Source organism: Dunckerocampus dactyliophorus, chromosome 2 (assembly GCF_027744805.1).
Source record: "Dunckerocampus dactyliophorus isolate RoL2022-P2 chromosome 2, RoL_Ddac_1.1, whole genome shotgun sequence".
NCBI classification, from domain to species: Eukaryota; Metazoa; Chordata; class Actinopteri; order Syngnathiformes; family Syngnathidae; genus Dunckerocampus; species Dunckerocampus dactyliophorus.
In genome coordinates this window covers 33933676-33961020 of record NC_072820.1, presented here as the reverse complement: position 1 = coordinate 33961020, position 27345 = coordinate 33933676, and the positions used below count along the sequence as shown (strand labels likewise).

General features: G+C 37.4%; 1 protein-coding gene across 1 annotated transcript; it reads left to right on the top strand.

Moving 5' to 3' along the window:
- The first annotated feature begins 442 nt into the window (after positions 1 to 442).
- fra10ac1 (FRA10A associated CGG repeat 1) lies at positions 443 to 26137 on the top strand. Its single transcript, XM_054766988.1, has 14 exons — positions 443 to 527; positions 784 to 866; positions 976 to 1068; positions 1155 to 1200; positions 1284 to 1360; positions 1425 to 1508; positions 1580 to 1664; positions 3196 to 3241; positions 18993 to 19106; positions 23897 to 23939; positions 24043 to 24173; positions 24265 to 24309; positions 25611 to 25698; positions 25984 to 26137. Exons 1-14 carry the CDS (start codon positions 510 to 512, stop codon positions 26024 to 26026), a joined length of 996 nt encoding a protein of 331 aa, XP_054622963.1. The 5' UTR covers positions 443 to 509; the 3' UTR covers positions 26027 to 26137.
- The last annotated feature ends 1208 nt before the right edge of the window (positions 26138 to 27345 follow it).

Here is a 27345-nt window from a genome sequence, read left to right as displayed (position 1 = left end):
GGTTATGCACACAACTATTGAGGAATTATGTGTAATTATGTTTATTGCCATATTGAATAATACTTATGATATCAATTACTTTGATTACCTGTAAACTTAGAAAACGTGAATGTGAAATACTAATCATTAATATTTACAATAGTATTTCAAAGTTTACCAGTTATACCAGTTTATATATGTTATATGTTTTACAGAAAGAGGCAGATCATTTTCACTTGTAACTTGCATGCTGAAAAAGTGCGTGCATCCCTGATATACATGTATAACACTCAGATTTTTGTTTATAAATATACTAAATATATATATTTTCTATATTTACAGTAGTAGGTAGATCTTTGGGACTTGATCATTTTAAAAGTAGCTCGCAGGCTGAAAAAGTTTGAGCAGTGTTTAATAATAGACATATCCGGGGCGCGTCAACGTCATCAGTACGCGCGCAACTAGCGTCACTACCCAGCGACGCCCATTTTGTAAACATTCGCTCGAAGCATTTTAAATGCGAAAAAAACATGGATGATCTTGTCAAGGTTTGGACTTATTTAACGCAATAATCGTGCTTTTATGCAATCATATAATTAGTTTGAGTATTTATCTACTCGGTATTAGCGTAAGACGATGATCGCCAGGTTCATTATAACATAATTAGCGAACATAACCTAGTTTTCTTACAATAATTTGATTTTGATAGCACAGCTATTACAGCCTCATTCGACTGCTTTACACTACTCTGTTTCTACTGAGATGCATTTAATATGTTGTGAATGTGTTCTTGTGTTTTTAAAGGTACATGGCGGTGGTGATGACTACAATTCAGATTTCAGTGATGATGACGGACAAGGAGAGTCGTCAGAGAGCAGACTTAAACGGTAATAAATGTTTTATATCTATATATAAATATATGTATTATATCCCCACAATAATGTGAATGAGACACAGAGACAGAGAAACCTAATTTTATATCCTTTTTAATGGCAGTAAACATGAAGAGGAAATCTTACGGAAACCTTTCCAGAAAGGTCGACACTCTCAGGTGGCTCACCGAAGTTTTCACGCCGGTGAATTGGACAGGTACCCAAAACTCTAAATATATGTAGTACTGTATAGTCAGTATAGCCGTTGAGAATGTTTTGAATGTGCTTGATAATGTGTTGCAGAGAGGAAGCCAGGAATAGAAGAGCCCACCTGATATCACTGAATGCTGTATCCTTCAATATATTATGTGCTGTATGTGAAATAATAACAAAATAAAGTTAATATAAATTACCTTAAGCAACTCTATCCAGTTTGAACGACATAAGAAGTTTGTCGGCGACTACATACTTTACTATGGAGGACACATGGCCGACTTTAAACGTTCTGTGTAAGTATTTTGTCTTATTAAACTCAAGACAAGTTATCCCCAGTTGACATTTTCTTTCCTTCAGGGCAAAAGACAAAACAGACTCGGATGTCCTGCGGGAGAATCATCGCTTTCTCTGGAGAGATGAGGATGAGGAGGACATGACGTGGTAGCTATTGTTTTCTAAAACTTCTTAAACAAGAACAAACTTCTAAGTTAACTCTGGAATTTGTGTCCTAGGGAAAAAGAATTGGCAAAAAAGTATTACGACAAGCTTTTTAAGGAGTACTGCATAGCTGATCTCAGTCGATACAAAGAAAACAAGGTAGGATCAATGTACAGTATAACAATAAAACCACACACAAGTTCACTCAACTGTAATTACAAATCTTTTTACATATTTGCACGATGACCTTCAGTCCAAGTGCTTCTATTTCCATTTGGCCAATGATGCTATTATTTTTTTCTCCTGCATCTATTTCATATATGTGCAGTAGTGTGTTTCTTCAAATAGTGGCCTCCATTCTAATAGACACCACGACTCCGCTTGAACACGTTCATGTAAAAAGAAAATGATAAAAAATAGAAATACATCTAAAAATAAGAATCAAATTAACATAATATTGACAGTTATTATGCAGAATATGTATTCTAATATATGATTATATACCTAAATCATTTTAATGATATTAAATAAATACAAATATATTATGTACAGTACTTATATAATTAAATTAAATAAATTAAAATACATAAATAAATTACTATCTATTATGATGTACTTATATCTATCCATCCATTCTCTATGCCGCTTCTGCTCATTAGGGTCGCGGGAGTATGCTGGAGCCTATCCCTGCTCACTTCGGGCGACAGGCGGGGTACACCCTGGACTGGTCGCCAGCCAATGGCAGGGCACATATAGACAAACAACCATTCACACTCACATTCATACCTATGGACAATTTAGAGTCTCCAATTAACCTAACATGCATGTTTTTGGAATGTGGCAAACCCACGCACGGGGAAAACATGCAAACTCCACACAGAAATGTGTGATTCGAACCCAGGTCTTCCCAATCTCCTGACTGTGACTGTGTGGCCAACATGCTAACCACTAGACCACTGTGCGGCCCTGTACTTATATTATGTCAGTTAAATAAATACAAGCTCTAAATATATATATTTAAAAAATATTATTAAATATAATTAGAAAAAGTGCATTCCACAAAAGGCTTCCACTCTTACACACCTTACTTCTAATAAATGCCTGGTACTCTCTGCAGCCACTATTTGAGGAAATGTGTTATGTTTATTCAGCTGGCAGATGACTGCCTTATGATAAACCTCACAAAAGTTAGAGGCAGCGAAGCGACTCCATCAGGGTCAGGAGATTCAGTTGTCATGGTTATGGGGCCTGCAATTGAACAGACAAAGCATGTGACACAATCCAAGGCTAACCAAATAATGGTCTCTATTGTGTCGAAGGTAATTTGGAAGACAACTTGCTTTATGGAAATCTCCCATTTCACATGGCTGAAAAAATGTCCTGTATAGTAAATAATACGTTGCAAATGGGAATGGAAAGTTGATTTATTACGTCCTCGGTCCTTCTATCCTTTTTATTCACACGGGTGCCTCCTATTCAGATATCACGTTGTTTCCTTGGTGGAGCACGAGGCGAGGAAAGAACCCCATTAGATTTTGAGTATGATCCATTTAACATGACACATTTTATTTTCACACTAGCCTTCGACTCGACAGAGTGCCCTTCTAGTTATCTGCCTTTTATAATATACGTTAATCTAATCGCTCTGTTGAAAGAGGCTTTGACGCATTGAATTCTTTCTCTTCAACAGTTTGGATTTCGTTGGCGGACAGAGAATGAGGTTGTGTCGGGCAAAGGTACGATAAACTGATTCTTCAACTTCAAAGTGAAAGAAGTTAGCGTAGCAGGTTAAGATACATGTACTTCTTCATTTTTATCAAGATGCTGCACCTCCTCTTAAGTCCTATGGTGCCCCCTCACGGCGACTAGCCTCATTTGCACCTCACCTCTCAAGTATTTCGCTTATTCATGCCCTATAAAACATTAGCAAAATGTAAATGGTAATGGTTTAATTTATTTGATTATGCATACAAGTTACATTGGAATACGTCACATATTACAATTCACAGTTCTGCATGTCCAAAAGGAGTAGGCAGAGGCAAAGCTTATTAAATCTTACCCCCCCCACCCCCATCCGTTTGACATCAATTGCAATACATTTCCTCACTTCCTGTATTCCAAATGCACTCTCTTCTGGTTGAATACATAGGAAAATGACAAGGTAATGTTATAATAAACTTGTTGTCAAATTTCTTTTGCACCGTAACTACTTCATATAAAAATCATAATAAATAATATATATGAAATCGACATAACAGAACATAGTTGATAATAGCTGAATACTGACAATGAACTAAAAAATGAAGAGTTAGTCATGAGTGTGGTCGTGATTAGACATAGCTATGACAAATAAAATAGAACAGAAAATAGTTGGATAATGGGTGAGTACTGGCAATGTACTCACATACGGTAAGAGTGAAGAGTACTACGTGTTAAGAATGAAGAGTTAGTATTGAGTGTAGTATTGTTGAGACAAAGCATTACATGTACAGTGTTTCAGGACTCTTCTCCCTTGCAAACATCAACTGCTTGTATTGTTTCTTGAAATCGCTCAAGTTAGAGCTCTGTTTGAGTTCCTTGTTCAATCCGTTTCATAATTTGATTCCACATACTGAGATGCTGAAGGATTTTAGCATTGTTCCCGTGTATAAGTGTTTTGAGTAAAATTTTTGTCTGAGGTCATATTTCTCCTTTCTTGAGAAGAATTGTATAACATTTTTGGGTAGCAGGTTATTGTTTGCTGTATGCATAATTTTAGCTGTTTGCAAATTAACTAGATCATAAAATTGTGATTTTAGAAATAGAGGATTTGTATATTCTCTATACACGGCATGATCCTAACAGATCCTAACTGATCATTTTTCCAGAACCTTTAGCGGGTGACGTGTACTTTTGTAGTTATTTCCCCATATCTCCACACAATAAGTTAGATACGGTAATACCACAGAGCAATGGAGAGTATGGAGTGATTTTTGATTGAGGACGAATTTTGCTTTATTCAATATGAGTGTAATTCTTGCCACTTTATCTTATATATTTTAATGTGAGATTTCCAGTTCATCTTTTCATCTATTATGAACCCCAGAAATGTATTGTCGTTCACCCTTTCAATGTCCACACCATCAATTTGTATTTGCGCATAAGTATCCTTTCTGCTATTACCAAATAGCATTAGCTTAGTTTTAATTAGCTTCAGGGATAATCTGTTTTTATCAAACCATCTTTTTAGTATAGTAATTTCATCAATGTATAGGTTGAACAGTTTTAGTCCCAGTATTGACCCCTGGGGTACGCCACACAATATATTTAAGCATGCGGAAGTATATTCTCCTTGCTTCACATATTGCTTTCTGTTAGCTACTGCAGATAGCTTTCAACCCAATTCGACACTAACGCTCTGATTCTGTACTTTTCTAATTTTGTAATTAGGATGTTGTGATTAATTATATCGAAAGCTTTTGTGAAATCCACGAATACTGCAGCTGCGCTCTTACTGCCATCTGTAGCGTTGGTAATTTCGATGCCAGGGAAGTTGAAATGTTAGCTCTGTTTCCATATTGGCTGTCTGCGAGTAATTTATTCTTATTAATAAATTTAGCCAAGCTATTGTTGAATAACTTTTCAATAACTTTGGAAAATTGCGGTAATACCGAAACTGGGGGATAGTTTGTAAATTGATGCTTGTCTCCATTTTTTTTTAAATTGGAACTACTTTAGCTGTTTTCATTTTGTTTGGAAATTTACAAACCTTTTGGTCTGGTGATCTTATGATATAGACTCAAACCATACATCGTATCTATGACGTAATCTATTATCTTGTTCTTCTGTGCATTCAGAAGATCAATATTGAAGTCTCCACATACGAGGATTTTTTTGATCCTGGTGTCGGTAAAGGTTGCTTTGGTCCAGTCTTCGAACATTTTGATGCTTGACTTAGGTGTTCTATATAAACAACTTATTAATACATTTTTTTTTTCTTTACAGATTTCCATCGTTAAACATTCAAGAATTTAGCATTTTGTAGTTCAGATGTTAGTCCAAGTGCGCAGCCACTCCTCCTCGTTTCTGATATGAGAAAAAGTTTGTGTCCGGATCTATGTCTTTTTCCAAATCCAGTTGTTTGTGTTCTCAAAAGCAAAAGGTTTCCAGTTGTAGAACTTCTTGTCCTAAATCTAGTGCTTCTTGTTGATCAGTCCCTGGTGGCATACCGATGACGTTGGCAAATGATGATGAATGTGATCCTTCCCTTTGCTTCGTTCTTGTTTGTGAGTTGTGTTCTTTTTCCATGTTGTCTTGTTAATGTGGTCTTTCGTATTGGTCCAGATCCTTGATGTCTTTGACAGCAAGCACTCTGGCTTCTGGTCCTCCATTTAACTTGATGTCAATTTTTCAGTTGGCACTTCAAGTGCCTTGGATCTTTCCCTGCTTCTTCAAGTCACGAGCTTTCTTGGAAATTCCAGCGTTGCTTTGCATTTTGTTTCATGTCGACTTTTGTTCCTTTCAACGTGTATCTTTGTTTCAGCGGTGCGGTTTTGAATTTGCTGTTGGTGAACTTAACAATGTTGACGGGCGTGGTGCTGTTTCTGCCGTACAGTGTGATGCAACAATCGATGGTGTGGATGCTTACGTCCACCTTCTGTCAAAGTAGAAAAGTTACAACTTGTTGCTCGGTTGAAGTGACAATCATTTTGTCTGGTTCTTCCTTGTTGGTGACTGCCCTCGCATATGACCTGGGTTTAATCCAAAGCCCCGTCACGATCACATCGTTCATTCTTGCATTTTGGGTCATGTCGTCAGTTGCGTTCTTCAATTGCTCAATTATTTTTTCCTTTGCTCCATTATCTTCTGTAACAGCGGCGCTGAAGGCAGCATTGTTTTTCTGTAGTACCCTGATTTGGTTGTACTGCTCAGTGTTTTCCTTCCTCGGGTGTTTAACTTCCTCCTTCAGGTATTGAACCTCCTGCAGTATTTGATCAATCCTCATTGCGTACTGTGCCATAATTTTCGGGATTTCCTCTTTCATGTGTTCTATGAATTTCTGTTGTAGTTTTTCACTCAGATTCGTCATTTTCTCTTCTAGCCCAACTGCGTGCATGGACATCTGATGCTTCCAGCCGCCGTGGTGCTCCCCTCCGGGTGGCCGCGACGGCGGGAGCGGCATAGCTACTGCCTTGTCCTCCCTCCTGGGTGATTCCATGTTTGTTAGCCACTCATTTGATGGTGTTTTTTTTCCCAGGGGTGGCATTTCCGGGGTACTTCGACCCAAACTCCCTGAATCAGCCTCTATTTCTTTTCTCCTCGGCATTGTTGTTGTTACTGTTGCTTATTTCTCTTGGTGCCCCATCTATGACACCCAGTCACATGCAATGCTCATCATTTCTGATACATTGTGATACAGTGAGCCAAAAACCCATTGAAATACTTGGAAATTCAGCTAAAAAAATATATTTTTTTTAACTTTTGTTTTTTAATAAATAATTTATAATAAAACAATAACAGCAGTATTTTTTGTTTTTGCAAATATTATTTAAATCAAATTATCAAATATGTTTTAACATGTTGTTTTATGTATTTATTTTTGGGCTCATTTGCCAGAAGAAATCACTTGCAGTTGCATCTGCAAAGTGAAACAAGTTAGCGTAGTAGGTTTAATAAATATATATTTTTTATTTATATCAAACTGCTGCACCTTCTATTAAGTCCTGTGGTGCCCCACTTCCACCCACATTTCACCATTCACTTGTTATTTTCTAGTTTAAACGCATTCAATGAGATCTTTATGTGACAGAACAGTCCTCTAGATGGCGTCAGAGACATGCTAATACATACAGAATGCATGCGCGCTCTCCTCTCATTGAATTCCCACAGAGCGTGTAATGCTTTGTTTTTTTCTCCCCATTGTACTTTGACCTCCATCCTGACAGTACAGCAATGCTTAGCTTTTCAAATATGAGACCTTTTCTTGAAAAGCTTTTCAAAAATGTGACCTTTTCCCTCTTCTATCCTTAACCTTTTAACACAAACCTCAAGAGCCAGTTGCTCTGCTCTGCTTGCTTTTCTCCTCCTCCACATATTTAAGCTGCAGCTCACATATTTCCCATCTTGAATCATTTGCATAATGTTTACAGCCAAACAGACACAAACACAGCGTGTCTGAGATAGCTGACTAAGCCAATATATTGTTCCAGATTAAGACGGCGTAATCCCGGTCGGTGACATTTCAGCCTTAGTGGCAAAAACTCGACAGGAAGCGGGATCAGACCGACTCAGTTGCCGTGGTCTTGTCTTCCTTGTAACGAATCCACCAGGAGCATTTTCACCAACACCCTCTAACCAAATCAATACTAATCAAATTATGTGCGGCACATCTTCAGAAGGTAGAAAGTGTGCAGGTTTTGCAAGTTAAAGGAGGAGGAGGTTTCCAGGCAGCCTCACTTTTTGACATGAGCTTGATTGGCTGTGGTGATTAACAAACTGTGATTCAGAGGAACTTTTTGCTCTTACTTTTCCCATTAGTGTTGACCTGTTTGCATCAAGGTTACATTATGTGATCATGGCTTGTGTGGGCTGGGCTTTTCTCCCTCTTTCTCTTACTCTTCGTCCCTTTGAAGGGGACAAATTCACCCGAGTGTGTCCTGTCGCGTGTAGGAAATGAAAATGTTTGCATCTTTGAGAGCTTCTTTAACACACTTGTTGGCCTTTTGCTGTTCAAAACCTCATGAAATACTAGAAAACACAAATTTTTACGTATGCATGACATCTAATCCCATGCAATACCCATTCTTTGCAGGATGCGGTGAGCCATAAGACTTAATTGGAAATTCACCCCCAAAAAATCCAGAATTTTTGTTGACTATTTTCATTTTTTAGTATAATTGTTTTTTAAACTTGTAGTAATTTTAATGTGATTGTAATATAATTATGAATATTATTTGTGTAAATATGGATGAATATATTTATAAGAAGAAAGTAATGCTAAAGAGACATGTTTTTATATTTACCATATTCATTTTAATCTATGAAGAAAATCTAGAATTTTTGTTGACTAGTTACATTTTTTTGTGTAATTTTTTTTCAAGGTGGTAGTAATTTTTTGTCATTCTATTATAATTATAAATATTATTTGCGTAAATATGTTAAGAATGCCATAATAAACTTAATCACTACATAGACAAAATAAAACAACCAAGGCAACACAAGAGAGATCAGAAAATAAAAAAAAGAATAAGAATGAATGAGTGAATAAATTCATAACAGATCACTTCAATTTGTGTGTGAAGCACAATTGAATGATTAATAATTGTTTTCTTATTATTTCTTTCTGTATTTGTTTATTTTTGGCTCATTGGGTAAAAAACAGGCCGCACAGTCAGGAGATCGGGAAGACCTGGATTCTCCGCTTGGACACCTCTATTTGGAGTTTGCATGTTCTCCCTGTGCGCAAGTGGGTTTTCTCCGGGTAGTCCAGTTTCCTCCCACATTCCAAAAACATGCATGTTAGGTTAATTGGAGACTCTAAATGGTCCATAGGTATGAATGGTTGATTGGATGGCCGGTGCCTCTCGCCCAAAGTCTCCTGGGATAGGCTTCAGCATACACCAGCGGACCTAATGAGGATAGGTGGCATAGAAAATGGATGGATGTTATATGTTATGGGACATGACGTTAGATTACATTACCTTTCGCACTGTTTGGAGACTGGCTACTGTGTGTGAAGCACAATTGAATGATTAATAATTGTTTTCTTATTATTTCTTTCTGTATTTGTTTATTTTTGGCTCATTGGGTAAAAAACAGGCCGCACGGTGCCGAGGGGTTAGCATGTTGGCCACACAGTCAGGAGATCGGGAAGACCTGGATTCTCCGCTTGGACACCTCTGTTTGGAGTTTGCATGTTCTCCCTGTGCGCAAGTGGGTTTTCTCCCGGTAGTCCAGTTTCCTCCCACATTCCAAAAACATGCATGTTAGGTTAATTGGAGACTCTAAATGGTCCATAGGTATGAATGGTTGATTGGATGGCCGGTGCCTCTCGCCCAAAGTCTCCTGGGATAGGCTTCAGCATACACCAGCGGACCTAATGAGGATAGGTGGCATAGAAAATGGATGGATGTTATATGTTATGGGACATGACGTTAGATTACATTACCTTTCGCACTGTTTGGAGACTGGCTACTGTGTGTGAAGCACAATTTAATGATTAATAATTGTTTTCTTATTATTTCTTTCTGTATTCGTTTATTTTTGGCTCATTGGCACACAGCATGTTGGCCACACAGTCAGTAGATCGGGAAGATCTGGGTTTGAATCTCCGTTGGGCATCCAAAAACTTGCATGTTAGGTTAATTGTCAACTCTAAATTGTCCATAGAATGTGAGTGTGAATGGTTGTTTGTGTATATGTGGCCTGCCATTGGCTGGCGACCAGTCCAGGGTGTACCCCGCCTCTCGGGATACCCCCGCGACACTGATCAGGATAAGCAGCATAGAAAATAGATGGATGGCTAAAACACAGTACCGGTAAATCCTCTTACCCTTCAGGGGTCATTTGTGGGATGCAGCCAAATATCCACTGAAATACTTGGAAATACGAAACAAAAATCTAGTACTTATTTAAAATTTTAGCAAATTTTACAAAATTTTCAAAATCTTTCTAAATAGATTTATAATAATAAAATAATACAAAAAAATCTACAACTGTTCTTAAGTATTTTTGTTATTCATAGTTTTTAATGTATTTTTATATTTTTTTTGTCTCGTTGGGTGAAATATCACATGACTCTACTGCAGGGGATCTGTTTTTTTATTTTTTTAAATCCTCTGAATGTTTATTATTATAAACAATGAGCATTTTAGAACATTTCCTCGTTTTTAGAAATCCATGACAGGCCGCTTTAAATGCTCACACGGTCCTGCTGCTCTATCTTACAGCGAGGCTTGTCAATTGCATTTCTATGAAACTTTGAGTTACCAAATATGGTTTCTTGGTGATAAAGAGTCAATATGGTTTCTGACATGAAATCCATGTTGGAAAAAAAACACATTCTATGTGTTTTTCTTCACTCCCAGTTTGCTAACTCTGCAGATAAGCTTCAAGCCTTGTCTGTCCTCCAAGGCAAATGGAACGAATTGTGTGCCAAGGATTCGACTTGAATAATTTAAATGAAAACATGCTCAGGCATGTGGCCAAAAAGGAAAAAAAAACAGACAAGTCAAGAGAGTTGGAAGACAAGGTGATTACACTTGGACGTGTTTTGACAGAAGCATGCTCCTCAGATTTCTTGTGAGCAAGGAACAGCTGGAAGTGCTCGTTGTTGTTGCAGTTGCCGTCCGACAATATCAGTAAACAGCAGCATGATGTCCGCAGTTTCCAGCGCTACTACTTTCTCCCTGAAGGGAGGTTGGGGAAACCTCTGATGGTGGGTAATATAGCAAAGCATAATAAATGCAGTGATTTTTTTTACCCATTGGAAATAATGGAAATAATCTGTTGTAACTGTCATCATCATAAAACATTTATTCACGATACAGGCAATGTTTTGGAGTAATATTATTAGCTCTTCTGGGTCATTCAAGTCCAGTATCAAGCTTAACTAACATACAAGTGTAAAAATAAACTAACTGGTGTTCAAATCAAGACGTGAAAGCACTCAGTCTTAACTTTTACGACAAAGGTGTTGTCGATGCTTGTCATGTCAACGTTCTTATTTGCCATGCAAGTGTAAAAAGAAGCTAACCACTGTTAACATTAAAACTATAGCTGGAACAATAGTAGCTTTAATGACGAATGAGGAAGGTGTAATGTCAATCTACTGCTGGGGTGGGCAAACTACAGCCCGTGGGCCACATCAGGCCCGCCACGCATCGTAATCCGGCCCACCGGGCATTTCCAAATTCTTTTTTTTTTTAAACCTTCAACATTGAAACTGTAGCCAGCTACATGACTTCCAGTGCTGTTGTGGCACACTTGAGTTGCCAAAATAGTCAGATGCAATCTTTCTCCCAACATTTTGCCGTGTTTGGCACATTTTTGCTTGATTGCAAAGTATGTTGAGGGGGTCTTCAGAGAAGTAAACAAGGAGGTATTAACAACTCTTGATATCCAATGTTTTATTGTTCATACTTCATATTGTTGTTGCAGCTGGGCGACCCAGCATGTCTGTCATTTGGAAATAACAGTTTTAAGTTACCGTTTACCGCTTGGTTGTTGTTTATCACCCACTTAGTAGTTGTAGTAGTAGTTGATTTGTTTGATGCGTTAACTGTTGATGTTTTGTGTTTTTGTTGTGTTTTTGTTTTGTTGCACCGTGAGCAAGTATGCTGCTCTCTTTGATGACCACCTACATGTAGATGGCCCCTCCGCTAAATTTTTTAACAATGTGGTCCTTGAGTCAAAAAGTTTTCCCACCCCTGATCTACTGTAAGGTGAACAGGTTTGTTGTTTACAGGTTGGCTGTAAACAACATTGTACAATTGTACAACATCTGAGAAAAACTTGCCATTAGGCTTAGCCTGTGACATTTGTTTTAGTCAACAGAGTAGCCATTTACATTTTTTTGATCATTAAAAAGTCCAGGGAAGAAAATCAAGTGTTATAATTTGTGTCATTATTTCATGTACGCTGCGCACTGTTATTCGTTTCCACGCCACACTGCAAATTGCATATACACAGTAATTCCGGGCCGAAATTATCATATTTCACACCACCAGATTTGATTGAATTTTCATCTAGATATTTAAGTGAATTTATATGCTACATACCTTTTATCTGTTCCTGACGCTCCGATCCATGAGTTTGAAAGGCTTTAAATTGGACTTAACTTTCCAAGCACTCGTATGACTAGAGGTGGTCCAACACTCAGTATAAATCCGATGCGAAATTGAAGAGGAAAAGTAATCTACCTAACAACCATGTATACGAATGAAAATACCCAATATCATATGAGGAAGCAGCATTTTCACAGATGTCACAGATGTGGTGATGCTGGTTGACATCTTGGTGCGGCTTCAGAGTTTTTTTTCCTAATAATGTCAGTCAAATTTTTATTATTGTAAAAAAAATGATCTCACAATATTACGACTGTAACTTGGATGATGTTTTTTTGTTTCATGATTTGAATTATGTCTTTTTGTTGTAATATTACATCTTTATTATGATTATTATTACATCTTTCTTATTAATTTTCAGGTCAATGATGAACTTGCATATTTTAAGTGTAAAAAGAAGCTAACCTGTGTTACTAATAAAAGCAAATTAATATTAGCGCTGCCACCGTAGTTTTAGCACCTGGTTGGAGCACCTAACTCCTAAATCCTCCCTCTCTAGGCCCGCATAAAATCACCACATTATCTGCTTTTGATCACAGCGCAATGCCTGACCTTGACTTCTTCTAATCCAAAGGAGCGCCATTAAGGGCCAAAAAAAGTGTGCAAAGACAGGACTGTATGCTCAGCTTAAAATGAGACTATAAGTCTTAAAGAGTGTTGAGGCTGAGTAAAAATGAGAGTGGCCTTTAATCTAACTGGAAACTGGATCTATATTTTATAAGGGGGTCCTGCTGGGTTCTGTTGTGGAAGAATAAATCAGCTATGGTGAGGAACCAGCGTGTATTTTTAGCGGATAGAACTGCTCTCCAAGCATTCTCACTTACTTCTGCTGCAACTCTTCAAATTCCAACCGTGGATTTATCGCCTCTCGCGTGTTTCACAATGAACAACTCTTTGAACACACTCAAACCCGACACAAAGTGGTACAGTTTCTAGAAAACAAACCTTCATCGTGTGTGACGTCAGCAAATCTCGTGAGACTTCAGCTCAGTGAGTGTCTAAAGCGGCGCCCATCGACTACCGATTACCGACTACGATTTCTGCAGTACATCCCTAAAAACAACAGAGCACTACTGTCAGGTAGAGAGGATCTTTTGGAGTTGCGTTTTTGCAGTAGAATCCTGAAAACACCAACACGTGTCCGTCATATAGGGAGGATCTTTGGCTTGTGTTTTTGCAGTAGATTCCTGAAAAATATCGGAGCACTCCTGTCATATTGATATTGCTTGAATAGCATTTTTGCAGTATATTTCTAAAAATAGCAGAGCCTTTCTGTCATACAGAGCAACTTTGACTAGCGTTTTCCAGGGTTTCCGCTAGGTTTTTTTGAAGCTGTGGTGATGGGCTGCATGGGACTGCCGCCGCTGTGTCGTGCCCCTGCTGCGTCTGCACTTTTTTTTAATGACAAATAGCAATTTTTTTATTACTTATTTATTTTTATATTTATTAACTTATTTGTTTTTCAACAACCAGCAGGACATGAAGCGAGAACATTGCAAAACTCTTAATTTAATGGCAAAGTTGCTGAGAGTACTGAAAGTGAAAGTTTACAATGTCAAACCTCCTTTTGTGACCTGACCTATTTAGTCCAATAGTACTATGTGACTAGTACAAAAGTACAACATTTTGTACTATTTGACACAAACCTAAATTTAATTTGATGCCTGTTTTAGAGTACTACGAATACCTGGGAAATGACTTGTCCTGTATAAAGAGTATAAATTGAGAGTTCAGGGTTATGATAGCACAGGTGTATCCGACTTGTAGCACTATCAAAACTAATTTGACAAAAAGAAAGGAAAGGTGATTTATTTGTGTTTAATGTGACTGCCAACATTGAAATGGTACTTTATTTACGAAGCACATCTCCACTCAGTGTGCTCATTTGTCATTAAATACAGGTGTCACGTTTGAATAGAACATAGAAGAGGTGAGGCAAATATTATTTGGTGAACTACTCAACATCAGCCACTTGTAGCTCAACAACGAGCTAGCTAGATGCCGCCAGCCAGGCATGTGAACAAAAATGCCAGAAAGTGGAATGTGATTGAAACGTGAGCAGTCACACATGTCGTATGTAGCATGTCGTCAACAAGCTGTCGTCAATTGACTACACATTTTAGGGCTATTGTTCATTCTCCCGTTAAAAAGAAACAAAGTGAAAGTCAACACACGACGGTGCATGCTTGAATCGTTTTCAAACTAATTGTTGTCAATATGTGCATAGATAATAAACTATCTATGCATCCATATAGCATATATATCCATTCTTACAAATTATTACTTAAAATTGTTTTGAAGTTTTAAAAAACCCCATCATTTTTAAGCTGTGGCGGCTTTTATCTTGTAGTGGCGGGCCGCCATGATCAATTACATGTAGCGGAAACCCTGTTTTTTGCAGTAGGTCCTTTAAAACAGCAGCACGCCTCATCGTCATATAGGAATGATTTTTGACCAGTTTTTTTGCAGGAGATTCCTCAAAAACAGCAGCCATCAACGTTCAGTGTTCTTTTTTTCTTCTTCTTCTTTTTTTTCAGATTATTCCTAAAAGGACTTGTGTCATATGCAGAATATTTGGCTGTTTTTTTGCAGACTCGTCATAAAAACATCAGTGTGTTCCTGTCATATAGAGGACCTTTGACTAGCATTTGTGCAGTGTATTCCTACAAACAGCAGAGCGCTTCTGTCTTTTAGCGCAGCTTTGACTAGCATTTTTGCAGTAGTTTTTTAAGAATAGCAGCACACTTCTTTCATATAGATAGGATCTTTGACTTATGTTTTTGTAGGAGACTCCTAAAAACAGCAGAGCACTCCTGTCATATAGAGAATATTTGACCAGTGTTTTTATTTCTTGCAGTAGTTCCTTATTAACAGAAGCACACTTCTGTCATATAGTGACGACCTTTGACTAGTGTTTTTGCTTTGTTGTAGGTCCTTAAAAACAGCAGCATGCTTCTGTCATATAGATGATCTTTGAATTGTGTTTTTGTAGGAGATTCTGAAAAAGCAGCGTAGCGCTCTGTCATTGAGAGAATCTTTGACTATTTTTTTTGCAGCAGGTCCTTAAAAGCAGCAGTGTTTTTGGTTCTTTGTGTTTTTATGGTAGGGAACCAGCATCACAAACTAATTGTGTTTGACTTTGGAGGTTCTATTTGTAGTCATTGGTTGGACACTACCTTTCAATAACTATGACAAGATTCCTCCACATTGACAGTAACTTGGGAATGTGTCCTCCAGCAGACATTACACACACACACACACACACACACACACACACACGCACACGCACACGCACACCCCCCCACACACACACACACAGCATCAGTTGCAGTTGCATCAAACGCCCTTTGGTCCACTCGGTCAGCAGCCCTCAGTGGAGTAAATAAATGTTTCAACACACAGCCCAAGTGTTGCACTTCTGCTCAGCAGCCTGCCCGGGCTGCTTGTCAAAAGCAAAACAAACATAAAAAAAAGCAAATTCTCCAGAGGATTAACCTCTTGCTCGTCAGTTAGTTGTGTGAGTCGGTGTTGAAGATGACATAGGAGGTGGTTGACCTCCAATATAAGACAGACGTGACCAGGCTGGTAATGAGTTGACCTGTAGGAATTCCTGGGAGGATTTTTATTTGACTTTTATATTTGCGCTGGATTGTCACTTCCAGGTTGCCAGGCAACCTGGCAAGAAGACCCCTGGAAATAGAAAAGGCAGATATGTAAAACGCTCATTAGCAAGCTAGAACGCTTCTGGCAGGCGTGTTTTATTGGATTCATAGTCGTCAGAGAAAAGGGTTACAACTTCAACAAAAAAAGCCAATTGTTCCCTCATTGAACTGGAGACCACCTTGCATAATGGAGGTAGAGTGTGGAGTTAATCATTGACACTAAAGCTGCAAGAGCTGAAATCGGGTGGAAAAATTGGCCATTAGATGATGAATTTAGCTTCGGTGCGATGCTTTGATGTCAGCATCATTTTTGTAGGACTACATCATTACTCACATAAAGACTTCATTAACATGTCTCATTAAAATTAACACATTAATCGGAAGTGGATAGTTATCATTTGGAGGATATCTTCTCGGATATGTTATTCTTGTCTATGAAAGTACATTTTTTCTGTTTCCCTTAAAAAAGGTTGTTTGGAGTCTACTCTGGGGGGCAACAGAGGGATTCAGGGGAGGTTGAGCAGCGTGTTGAGAAGGTTTAAGAAAATCACCAGACTTGAAATTTTCCATTGTAATACATATTTGAAATTGTTGAGAAAAAGGAGACAAATTTAGCACAGTTTCTATGAAAACCATTTAAAGATCCTTGAGATTTTTTTCTAATTACAAAGTTTGCCCTGCAATATTACAACTTTATTCTTGTAAAATTGTGTAATTGGCTTGTAAAATTAGACATTTTTTTTCCAATTGTTAGTTTTATTCTTGTAAAATTGCATAATTTTCTGGTCAAATCAAATTTGTTCTACTAATATTAGAAATGTCCTCGAGTAAAATTGTTATAAGTTTATCTTGTAAAACTAATACTTATTTAACATTTGTCTAAGAAAGTGAGGATTTTTTTCCTTCACCGTAATTTTGCAACGTTAGTCTCATAAAATCATGTCATTTTTCTGAAAATTTTACAGCTTTATCTCCTGAATTTTAATTTATTTTCTCATAATTTTTTTCTCTCAAAAATAAATATAAGAATTTGCTTATTATTACAACTTTACTCATGATTCAAAATTTCTCTTGGAAAAATATATATTTTTTCTCATTAAAATGAAAAATGTTTAAATTTACATAACACAATGATATTACTGTAACATTGTCATTTTGTCATAATCAGTATCACAATTTTTTTCAAAACATCATGATTTTTCCATTGTAAAATTCGTTTTTTAAATAAATAAAATAAAAAATATAATAAAAACAATTTTAAAAAACGTATTTTTTTTCAAGATGATTTGTATAATAAGAAATTAAATAAATAAGCATTTTTTTCTCAGTGAAATTTCTAAAAATAAAATGAAATAAATAAAATAAAATTAAATAAAATAAGGATCATCTGTTAGGTGTTTTAAATGTATGAATAAGTATGAATAAAGTTAATAGTTCAATTGAATTCATTATTTTTTTTAGTTTTTTTCATAAGGGTACTCTTGTAAAGGGTTTACAAACAGAGTTACAATGTTATTATAAAAGCCTATTATAAAGTACAGTACATTAATATGATAACAAGCTAGTATGATTTTAAACTGGGTGTGTGTAAAAGGTAATTAATATGAAGCTGTATGCAATGTCAGCTAACACAGTACAGTGTTTGTGGCCATGCCAGGCCACTGCTGCGGTGTGTGCGACACCAGCGTGCCCCGATGTTTGTCTTGTGTTGACGTCATCGTCGCCACGGGTGGATCTTACTGGAAAAGTTCAGTTGAATAACACCAATATTACCATCTAGAAAGCATATGATAAATACGTGTAAATATGATAAATAAGCTTGGTTCAATAGAAAAGGCAACCTGAAACGTTACAATCATCTTGTTGACAAATCTCCTCACAGTGCAAGTGACCCTCACGTGCTCCAGGGGCAAGAGTGTGGGCACCGGCACGGCTGAGTAAACCCATTAAGTGAGGAAACTCCGGTCCCTCCTACGTCAATGCTTCTTAATTCCGCAGATCAGGAGTGACACCACTGCGAGGCAGATGGCTGCACGATTAACAATCACTGAATGACGTAGCGAGTGCATGCTGGATGCCCGTTCACGTTTTCACTGTGTGTGCTTGATTGACAGCCTTGTGGAGTAGTTAGTGGGAGATATTACTTTAAAATGATTTTATTGACATACGATTAAAAAAACACAACTTTTTTCCCGCTTAAACATTTCATTCAAGGCTCATTTTGTGCAATTTATATAATACCAAGTCACAATTTGAGTACACTATTACTAGTACTGTGAGAGTATGCAGTCCAAATATTTTGAGTATACAGTAAAGTCGTAATATTATGAGGGGAAAAAAACATAATTTTCCAAGATAAAGTGACAGTATATTGTCATTTTACATATATATTTTACTGAGGAATGGTTAATAAATCAATTATACAATTAAAAAATACAATTAAACAGAAAATTATATAAATGTAATGTCAAATGTATATTTCTAGTTCCATCTTTGGGGTGTCTTAACTGTAACTGTCAGTTAAATCTGGTCGGAGCCAACAGTGCTTTTTTCCCCTCGCTGACATCACAGCTCTTAAATCCAATTCAGCAAGTGAGGAGAAAGTCTTGCCCGTGGCCTTAAGCCACCACCACATCACCTTCCAACATCGTAGTCAGGGGTCAGGAGCATCTCTGGTGCTCGTGCCAAGACGCAACCTGTGTGACGCACTTGCACCCTCTGTTGCAATCTGGAGGAACCCCGAGCTAATCAGTGCCGCCTTAAGCTTGTCTAAAGATAACGGACCGGGCCTTGCAGAGGCTCCAGGGAGGCCTGAGGGGATAAGGAGGGTGATGGGTGGGGGGTGAGGTGGTCTTCTATGAAGGTAGCTGCAGGGTGTTTTGGCTGCATTTCTCAGTTGACTTTAACAAATAGATTTTATATATATACACTGTATATACACACGTATGCACAAAATAGGCAAAAATATCAAGACAGACGAGTAATGTGCTTTCATCTTGCAGGTCAGTTCCAGTGTGGGCACAAACGCTGCGAGAAGCAGGAAGGCCTCAAAAGCTGGGAGGTGAATTTTGCCTATGTGGAACAAGGCGAGAAGAGGAACGCTTTGGTCAAACTCAGTAAGATCAACACAGCATTACTAATGACAATTCATTGTCCCCCGACGCCCCTCCACGATTTTCTAACTTTACAACGACATGAACAGTGCAACAGTTTTATGATAGCTTTCTTCTAAACCAAAAGAGACAGAATGTTAAAAAAAACATTGAATAAAGCTTAAAAAATGATTTGTATTTGCTTGACGGAAAGAAGTATTTGATCCCCTACCGACCATCAGGCATTCTGACCCCCACAGACTATGCCCATGAAGCACACAAATAAGTTCTGTCCCTGTAGGAAAGTACAGTAATCCTTTGTTTATCGCAGTTAGTTGGTTCCAGACCCAACCCTGATAAGTGAATCTCCACGAAGTAGGAGTCCTTATGTATGAATGGAATATTTTTGCAGTTAGAGCATGGGAAACCTGTTTACGACCTTATAAATATAGTTTTTAATATTATTAGAGCCATGTAGACATGAAATAACACCCCTTGGTCACCTTTCCACTCCTATTACCCAATATAGTAGACATAATAAGAATAAACAAGACATATGAGACATAATATAGACCAGGGGTCACCAACGTGGTGCCCGCGGGCACCAGGTAGCCCCCCACGACCACATGAGGTGCCCGCAAGCCTGCTTTTCATTCAGGTTTTCAGTTAATAATGAAAGAGCAGTAGAAAGAAATGCATTCTGAAATACAAAATGTGAGTTGTGGACACCAGCATTTTGTTCATGTTCTGGTAAAACAAGCATATTCGCTTTGTTTGGGTTTAAAATAAGCTCTGAAAATAAATGTTACAAAAATGAGTAGCTCTTGGCCATTTTCATTTGGTAAAAGTAGCTCTCACAAGGAAAAACGTTGGTGACCCCTGATATAGACTCACACATATTAGCATTGGGATGGTACATTGTTGTTGTTCTTTTTTACGTCCTCTTTGGTCCAGTACTTCCTGCAGTGGTTGTTTTCTCATGAATGTAACATTACTGACACCTAGTGACCAATGTAGGATACTGAATGTCATCACAGTGTCTTTGAATGTGTCTTATACAGTTGACACCCCGACAACGTAAATAATCCGTTCCGAGAACCTTTATGTTATAGGGATTTTATGTTATACGAAGCATAAAATACATGTAAATAGCCTAATCTGTTCCAAGATCTTCCCAAACTCACCCCTTTGGCACTTCCAAATATTCAAAGTCCACCAAATATGGTGGGAAAATATAAGAAAACGTTAGCATAAACATAGTAGAGTAACATTCCAATATAAAATAAGGTAACAAATAAGATTACTGTAAATAAATAAAACTGAAAAACAAAAACAATTTTACCGTTCACGAGATGTCTTGATCAGGAGCACAAGTGGAGGCAGGGAGGAGGAGGAGGACTAGCCTGAGTCGAAACCGTCAGAAGGCGTCACCAAGTGTTAGTCTGAACTTGCACCGACTTGAGGCATTAATAAAGTTGATTGAAAAAAAAAAGACTTGCACTGACTTGACGCTTTATGTTATATGGAATTTCTTCTGTAATACGAAGCAAAAACTTTACATAAATTCTTTATGTTCAGTGGAATTTATGTAAAAGGAGGTTTATGTTATGCGAGGTACTACTGTATTTGTATTGTAGTTCATTCGGCCATTTTTATGCTTGAAAATGCTACATTTAGGCACAACAAGTGTAAAACGTGCTTATATATATGTATGCATCTTTTCTGACAATTAATCGGCCGTATTCAACCATGAAAAAGTGATGATTTACTCATTAATGTACATTTGAAAACTGTGATAGCGTGAAGTGGCAAAAGATTACTGTACTCCTAATTTGAACTCATCATGTGGATAACAGACACCAGTGTCTTGCATTCAAACCTCTCCACCACCATGGGCAATACCAAAGAGCTCTGAAAGTAGACCTGCACCAGACTGCAATGGACTCAAAGACCATCATATCATTGTTGAGAAAGAGAAACAGTCAGTCGCTCTCACTCTGGAGCTCCATGCAAGATTTCACCTGGTGGAGTAAGGATGGTTGTGAGAAAGGTGAGAGACCAGCCCAGAATTACAGGACAGGAGCTGGTTAATGATGTAAAGGGAGTTGGGAGCACAGTCACCAAGAAAAGCTTGGGTAACTCATTTTGCTGTAATGAATTGAGATCCTGCAGCGCCTGTAAGGGCCCTCTGCTTAAGGAGACACATGCACGGACCCGTCTGAAGTCTCGCAGTGGACAACTGAATGACTCAGGCAAGGTTTGGGAGAATGTGGTATGGTCACTTGAGACCAAACTTGATCTCTTTGGCATCAACTGGACTCAACGTGTTTGGAGGGCAGAGAAATGCAGAGCTCAAGAAAACCATCCCTCCTGTCAAACACGGAGGTGGAAACATTCTGCTTCGAGGTACTTTCTCTGCTAATGGTCCCTCTTGAGATGTGTGCAACCCTGGTGACCAACTACAAGAAACATCTGACCTCTGTGCTTGCCAGCAAAGGTTTCTCCACCAAAGCCAAAATCACGTTTTGCTTGGGGATCAAATACAAATTAATGTATAACCTTTATTTCATGTTATTATTTTTATCATTTCATTTTTTTACATTTGGTCTCTTGGTTAAAATAAACCTAACTTTGTAAGATATAAACTTACAAAATCAGCATCAATCAATTTGATGAAATACTTATTTTCCTTACTGTATACATGCGTGTTAGTGTGTATGTGTATGTGTGGGAGCGGGAAGCATGGTTGGTCTCAGGGGGTTTCCAGTCCAAGAGCCAGCTCATAATAATAATAATCCTCCTACAGGTATCATACCGCAGAAAATCCTGTTAGAATAATTATGGTAATTGGAGGACCCACCAGTCCCAGTCAACACAGTCAGGCGTGAAATGACAAGCTTTTTATCACAAGCCGTTAACAAGATCATTTGTCAACCAAAACCACAAATATATATATATGTGTGTGTGTGTGTGTGTGTGTAAACGGCATATTGTTTTATATCAATAATGAACAAACAACACTAGAGCACAATGTGTGCAAAATGAGATGTTTTTTTTCCCCTAGTAGAATTTTATCAAGCAAAAGTACTATTTTTCTCCCCCATTAAATCATATAATTAAAGGTTTTAAACACGGCACCCATCTTATCATAATATTAAATTATTTATAATATTTTAATTATAAATAATTAATTATAATATTAAATTATGATAAGATGACATAATATTATTTCCACTTACAAAATTACAAGTTTGTTTCGGTACAATTACATATTAACTTTATTTCATATAGTTTTGATTTCTTTTCTTGGAGTAGTACAACTTTATTTTAGTAATACTACAACTATCTTATAAAAAATAACAATCTAAATATTTATCTTTTTTCACTTATAAAATTACAATTACTTTAAATCAGTAATTCTTTTTTTAGTTTTTTTTAGTCTCTCTGACTATTAATACTTCATTTTATCATCTCGTAAAATTACAATATTTTTCTGGTGAAAATACTTTTTTCCCTATAGCATTACCACATAAAATAAAGTACATTACATTTTTACTGGCACAAAATACAAAAAAAATCCTAATATTCCAGCTTTTTTCATGCAAAAATACAACTAGTAATTATATGGCTTTATTCATGTAGTAGTAATATTAGTGCACACAATTAGTGAATGGGAAACATAAAAAATATTACATGGAATGGTCAAGCTTCTTATCACAGGCATAATGCCACAATGGTGTTATGATAGCGTTGTTATACACAGAGGGACATGCAGTATTACTGTGGTTTTTAAATGGTATTCATATGTTCCCTAATATTACATTATTAAAGTTATAAAGTCATCCAGGCATCCCTCGTTTATCGTGGTTACCCCGAAAGTGAATTTCCGCAAAGTAAAATTCAATATTAATAAACGGGATATTTTCACAGTTAGTGCATAGAAAACCTGTTTGATGTTCTAAATACAGGGTTTACCATTATTAGAGCCCTGTAGACATGAAATAGCAACCCTATAGTCACTTTTACACTTATTTTTTGCTTACATCATATTGCACAGGCTACGGGATCACTGCAGGGACATAAGAGATGGCCACCGCTAGGATTGCAAGCTAGCGAGCTAACTAGTTAGCCTCTCCAATTTACTTATTCTAAACTTAAAAAAGTGTTTCAAACGGAGAGGGGAAGAAGGACAAAGAAGCCAAACACGTACCACTTAACTTACCACTGCACTTCCCTATGGAATGGGATGTCTGTCTCAGCAGACAGCTCCACTGGCTCAGTAGCCAGTCTCCATGCAGTGTGAAAGGTAATGTAATCTAACGTCATGTCTCCACCAATTAACCTAACATGCATGTTTTTGGAATGTGGGAGAAAACTGGAGTACCCGGAGAAAACCCACGCACACACGGGGAGAACATGCAAACTCCACACAGAAATGCCCAGGGGAGAATCAAACCCAGGTCTTCCCAATCTCCAGACTGTTACTGTGTTGGCCAACATGCTAACCACTAGACCACAGTGCGGCCCCTACATATAACATGTACAATATTTTTTTGACCACAAAATAGGGATTGTTTATTCATTAATAATTTAAAAAAAAAAACGCAATATAGTGAGGGAGCGATATTCGAAGCGCAAGATAGCAAGGGGGGGCTGTATATGAGTTCCACAGGGCTCAGTCTTTTGCCCACTTCTCTTCCCATAGTGTTTTTGTCTTCCAGGTTATTGCCTTAAATGTTATAAAGGAGTTCCTAAGGGCTCAATCCTTTGCCCACTTTTCTTTCTATAGAGTTTGATTAGGTTTTGTCTTCCAGGACTTTGCCCTGAGTGTTCTTTCAAACTCAACTACCACCACAAGTAAGAAGCGTTCCCCACTACAGTATATTAAAAATTATATTAACACAATTGCACAATTTTAATCACAAATGTGTTAAATGGTCCATATTTTTTCATTTTGTAGGCGTAAAGAGGTGAAAGCCAAAAAGAGTGTCAGAAAGCCCTCACAGGACAACCAGGAGCCATTGCAGAAGAAGCGGAAGAAGACGAAGAAGAGATCATCGTCACACTCCAAGAAGCAGAAACGACGCAGGGGTAACAACTCATCTCCTCTCCCAATAAAATGTCTTTTTGCATTTCGTTTCCTATTCCATAACAACTCCCTGTTCGTTACGTCTCCTCACAGATTCATCCACCTCCTCCACCAGCTCGGAGGAGTTGCAGGACAAAGGTATACCCCGCCCCCCCCCCCACACACACACACACACACGCACACAGTACATTTGTCATTTCTATCGACAGCGTATGATCCAGTCCACTCCCAAGCCTCCAGGCTGTGACACTCCTCCAAAATGTTTGGAGTGAAAACATTTGTGGAAAACACCATCTATTAGCCCTCTGGCTCTAATCTGCTAGCAGTCCTGCTTTTTCTCCAGCTGTCTTGCTCGTCCAATACATTTTCCCATTTTTAGGGGGATTTTTTTCCAGTTTTTTTGTTAGTATATTCCAGTCCAGATTTTTTATAGTATGGCCTCCTAATACCATTGCAGTTTTCCCCAAGTAATACACCTTTATCTCAAGATTGTCTTTCAGTCATAATACATCAACTTAATTCTCATAAAATTATCTCGGAAATCATGATTTTGTTTAGGAAAATCACACATTTTTCAAATTTCAACTGCATTTCGGTAAAATTACATTTATCTTGCCAATTCCTTTTTTCGGAGAGTCACAGGTTTTTCTTATTTCAAATGTATTTTTATTAAATTATGACATTTTTATTGTAGTATTACAGCTTTATCTCACCAATTCCGTTTTTTGGGACATTATGTTTTACAAATTTCATGTTTTACAAATTTGTGACCAAGCTAGCGAGTTAGCCTCAAATTTATTTCCTCTAAACTTATGGAGCCAAAAACTTACCACCCTTAGCAGCAACAACTGCGATCAAGCGTGTGCGATAACTTGCAATGAGTCTCTTACAGCGCTGTGGAGGAATTTTGGCCCACTCATCTTTGCAGAATTGTTGTAATTCAGCCACATTGGAGGGTGTTCGAGCATGAAACACCTTTTTAAGGTCATGCCACAGCATCTCAGTAGGATTCAGATTCTGAAACATTTAATTGTGACAAACATGCAAAAAAAAAAAAGGAATCAGCAAGGGGGCAAGCAATTTTTCACACCACAGTAAGGTAATGTCTCAATGTTTTGTGTCACTACGGCCAGAATATACATATCACTTGTATTACAATATGCTGTGACTAATATTAGATCATAGTCTACCACGAAAGAGCGATTATGTATTAATTAATTAATTTCTGAAAAAGGTGATATAATGAGGCAGCGATAATTGAACCACGATATTGCTAAGTTTTTTATTTGACATTTGTCGTAAAATTGCAACTTCTTTTGAATATGAAGTAATTTTCCAACGACCAATCTGCAGCCCCATGCACAAGCATTTCTATTACTCAACGCCTCATCTGAAATTGACGCCTTACTTCCAATAACCAGTTCTTTTTTTCTCTGTAGCCCCTCGTTCTGAGGACAAAGCAGACGAGGGTCAGTCTGAGTCAGACCACTGGCGAGGGCCGGCCCCTGCAGTGGAGGAAAAGTCAAGGTGAGGCATTAAAGCACGTGTAATGTACTTATGTGACAGTCTACTGTACATAGCGTGGATGGGTCTCATTGGCTATTAATATCGCTAAACCTTCTCTTGACATTTACATTGCTCTTCTCTTTCTGTGGTCATAAGAGACCAACACTGGACAATGGAGGAAAATAGTTGTAATTGTCCCCGTACTTTTGTCCATACCACAGCGTGCCTTTTAATTTGATAGAGGTGTCAAAGTAAAGGCCAGAGTAGCGAACAAGCACATATTTCTGATTTGTTGTGTCTCCTCAGGGAGGAAGAGTTTGATGAGTACTTTGAAGACTTGTTCCTCTAGACTCTCCGCTGTGATCACGCCTCCCCGACAAAATTCAAGCTCGTGGATTTTCTCTTCCATTGTTGCAGAAATAAACACACTTTATCCCCCCATCAGTCTGCCGTCATTCTGTCTGAGAGCAGCTGTGTCATTTCTTTTAAATTAGCCATAGCATTAGCACCAACATTTCATGAAGGTGCTGGTTAAGTACACACACTCTTCATGCATTAGCGCTAATTAGCAGCATTACACTCTACATGACACCTGCTTAGCTTTAATTAGCATGTTGGAATTTACCCTGACTCTCACTGCATATTAAGCTGGATTTTAAAATAGACAAAGATGAGCAAATATGAGCTCTCTCTGAGGGAACTTGGGGCCATATTAAAAAGAGAAAAAAATCCAAGAAAAATCTCTAAAACGTCAGAATAAAAATATATTTTTACAATTAAAAAAATGTACCATCATATGAGAATTAAACTACTATTAGAGAATAAAGTCATATCTTTTGCATGAGAAAAAGTCACAATATTCCAAGAATAAAAGTCATCATTTCAAGAAGTGAGTTTCAAATCATTTGTCCTTCGTTATTTTTCCTCGTAGTACAACATACACATTCTTGAAGTATTATGCCTTTTTTCTTGTATTATTACAATTTTAACTCGCATTTTTGTGGTAAAATTACATACTGATTTTCTTGCCATATTACAACTTTATTCCTGCACGGTTGCAACATTTTCCCCCCTCATAATACAACACATTCATTCTAGAAATAGTATGACTTTTTTCACATATTCTTACAACCTTATCTCATGAAATTAGAACGTTTTTGTGGTAAAATTACATGGTATTTTTCTTGCAACTCTATTTTCGTACAATTGCAAGCGTTTTCCTCTAAATTCTGATTTTTTACCCCCTCATCGTACAGCACACTTATTCAAAAATAAAATGTTTTCAATATTATGACAAAGCTATTTCATGAAATTAGAACGTTTGTGTGGTAAACATTACCTGCTGGTTCTCTTGCTATGTTACAACTTTATTCTCACACAATTGTAACATTTTTTTCTCTATTTATTGCTTTTTTCCCCTCATAACACGACACATTGAATTTATTCTTGAAAAATTGCAACTTTTTTCATGTATTATTACAATTTCATCTCATGCAATTAGGACATTTCTGTTGTAAAAATACATGCTGTTTTTCTTGCAATATTACAACTTTATTCTCATACAATTGCAACATTTTTCCTCTAAAATATGATTTCTGACTTTTTGTCATTATACGACACGCATTTTCTTGAAAAATTACAACCTTTCTTGCAATTTTACGACTTTGG

Excerpts from the sequence above, each read along its gene's own strand:
- fra10ac1 (XM_054766988.1), top strand. Across the intron at positions 1,361-1,424 it reads GCCGACTTTAAACGTTCTGT|GGCAAAAGACAAAACAGACT; the intron begins GTAAGTATTTTG and ends TCTTTCCTTCAG. Across the intron at positions 24,174-24,264 it reads GAAGCAGAAACGACGCAGGG|ATTCATCCACCTCCTCCACC; the intron begins GTAACAACTCAT and ends GTCTCCTCACAG.